This window comes from Mirounga angustirostris, unplaced genomic scaffold (assembly GCF_029215605.1).
Source record: "Mirounga angustirostris isolate CCGP_5_RB_7025 unplaced genomic scaffold, mMirAng1.0.hap1 SCAF_12, whole genome shotgun sequence".
Classification (NCBI taxonomy): domain Eukaryota; kingdom Metazoa; phylum Chordata; class Mammalia; order Carnivora; family Phocidae; genus Mirounga; species Mirounga angustirostris.
In genome coordinates, this window is record NW_026991720.1 from 78775089 (window position 1) to 78777916 (window position 2828).

Sequence of the window (2828 nt, forward strand, 5' to 3'; positions counted from 1 at the left end):
CTCAGGGCTCTCCAGATTCCCATCCTGGTGATCTCCAAAGCAATCCTCAGATTTTCTCTGAATATATATTCTCTCGTCCTTCTCTACCTCCTGAGTTCTTCTATTAGTCTCTTTTCACCCTTCTACCAACCAAAATGTAGAACAGAGTGACTTCACAAGATTCTACAAAATAATATTAACTTAAAAAAAATATGCACAGGGGTGCCTGGGTGGCCCAGTTGGTTGGGTGTCTGACTCTTGATTTCAGCTCAGGTGATGATCTCAGGGTCCCAGGATCAAGTCCTCTGTCAGACTCAGGACTCAGTGTGGAGTCTGCCTGAGATTCTCTTTCCCTCTGTCCCTCCTCCCACTTATGCACACTTGTGTGTGCGCACGTGATATCTCTCTTTCTCAAATAAATAAATCTTTAAAAAATATGCACAAAGGATATGTGAGTCTGATAGATTTCACTCTGAAACTGAGTATAATAGGCCATAGATTTCAGTGGACAAAAAGTCATGATATGGTACAAATCAGACATTTATGTTCCTGAAAACCCCTGTTGGCCAACCCACTGCCAACCCTAGTTCTTCTCTGGCCTTTCCATCACATAGCACTACGCCTGTACCCTCTTTCCTTTTTTACCCTTTTATCTCTTCTATGCTGAACCGTACCTCCCACCCTCTCCCTAAACACACACAAAACTTCTCTTCCTCTCACACAAGAACGTCCAAATCTCTTCTCTGGACTATTAGAAATGAATGATCTAGGGAGACCGAATCTTGGTTGAATTTGGCTGTTGATTCCGACGTGGGTGGACCGTGAGGTCACCAAAATGGCTACCCTGATCTTTGTTGATAAAGAAAATGGAGAACCAGGCACTCGTGTGGCTCCCAAGGACGGGCTGAAGCCGGGGTCTAGGCCTCCAGTCAAAGCTTTAGATGGGAGATCTCAGGTTGCAACACCACGTGTAGGCAAAATGTTTGATGCTCAAGCAGCCTTACCTAAAGTTGCCAGAAAGGCTTTGGGAACTGTCAACAGAGCCACAGAAAACTCAGTAAAGACTAATGGATCTCTCAAACAGAAGCAGCCAAACTTCTCTGCCAAAAAGGTGACTGAGAAGACTATCAAAGCAAAAAACTCTGTTCCTGCCTCGGATGACACCTATCCAGAAATAGAAAAATTCTTTCCCTTCGATCCTTTAGATTTTGAGAGTTTTGACCTGCCTGAAGAGCACCAGATTGCACGCCTCCCCTTGAGTGGAGTGCCTCTCATGATCCTCGATGAGGAGAGGGAACCCGAGAAGCTGTTGCACCTGGGCCCCCCTTCACCTCTGAAGATGCCCTCTCCACCATGGGAGTCGAATCTGTTGCAGTCTCCAAGCATTCTGTCGACCCTGGATGTTGAATTGCCACCTGTTTGCTATGACTTAGATATTTAAATTTCTTAGCACTCAGTAGTTTGTGTGTATGTTTTGTATTAATAAAGCAATTCTTTAACAGAAAAAAAAAAAAAAGAAAAGAAATGAATGATCTCTTGGTTACATCCCTAATTCTTTGAAGATTTTAACTTCTGGCTTAATGTCTGTGATGGTTCATTCTGTGCATCAAATTAGCTGAACTAAGGGATGCCCACATACTTGGTGAAACATTATTTCTGGGTGTGTCTATAAGGATATTTCAGGAAGATATTAGCATCTGAATCTGTAGACTGAGTCAATCCAATGAGGGCCTGAATAGAACAAAAAGGCAGAGGAAGGGTGAAATCGCTCTCTGATTGAGCTAGGACATCCATTTCTCTTACTCCTGGACATCAGTGCTCCTGGTTCTCAGGCCTTTGGGCTCAGATTGATATTTATACCCTTGGCTCCCCTGGTTCTCAGGCATTTGAGTTTGGACTGGAACTACAACACCCGCTTTCTGGAATTTCCAACTCGCAGATAGCAAATCCTGGGACTTCTTAGCTTCCATGATCCCATCATCCAATACCCTATAATAAATCTCTTTCTGTCTCTTTCTCCATATATATCCTGTTGGTTCCATTTCTCTGGAAAACACTAATACACTGTAACTCATACCAAAATGACTCCTGTAACATTTCTAAGCAATTTTAATATCAGTAGTGATTATGCTTTTCATTTCTCTCACTTAGCTCTTCAACTCATGATACTACTACCATTTTCCTTTCCCTCAGCTTCCTTCATACCTTCTAATCCATTTTATATTCCATGGTAGTTATTGTAATCTTTCCCTTGCAAAAAGCCTAACTCCCTCACATCTCATGTTCTACCATCTTTATTTGGTTAAAAAAAATCACACAACTTTTTTCTTTCTCCATGCCTGTACCTACAGAGCTGATTATGGCTGTGAATCATCTTACTTTAAGTTTGTGACCATTAACCTGGAGAAGGCCTTTTTTCTGACTGGTAATTCTTTTTTTTTTTTTTTAACTTCATTACATCATCCATTCTTTTATTTTTTTCATTTTTTTTTTTTTAAGATTTTATTTATTTATTTGACAGAGAGAGACACAGTGAGAGAGGGAACACAAGCAGGGGGGAGAGAGAGAAGCAGGCTTCCTGCCAAGCAGGGAGCCCGATGCGGGGCTCGATTCCAGGACCGTGGGATCATGACCTGAGCCGAAGGCAGACGCTTAACGACTGAGCCACCCAGGCGCCCCTGTCCATTCTTTATTATAACTTGTTATGCTTCCTTTCCATTTCCTTTCTCAACTGATGATCTTGCTTCCATCGGTAAGAAAGTTGAACTATCAGGAGGGAAATTCCACAGATTTTCACCCCCAAATCTACCCCTTTTCTACATTTGTATCCTTATGTTCTGCCTTTCTGT

At 42.2% G+C, this 2828-nt stretch overlaps 1 protein-coding gene across 1 annotated transcript; it reads left to right on the forward strand.

Moving 5' to 3' along the window:
• The first annotated feature begins 748 nt into the window (after positions 1–748).
• LOC123835626 (securin-like) lies at positions 749–1489 on the forward strand. The gene has a single exon (XM_045864794.3). It carries the CDS (start codon positions 815–817, stop codon positions 1418–1420), a length of 606 nt encoding a protein of 201 aa, XP_045720750.1. The 5' UTR covers positions 749–814; the 3' UTR covers positions 1421–1489.
• Positions 1490–2828: the final 1339 nt, after the last annotated feature.

Bases quoted from the DNA above. Each gene is read 5' to 3' on its own strand.
- LOC123835626 (XM_045864794.3), top strand. From the start codon at position 815: ATGGCTACCCTGATCTTTGTTGATAAAGAAAATGGAGAACCAGGCACT.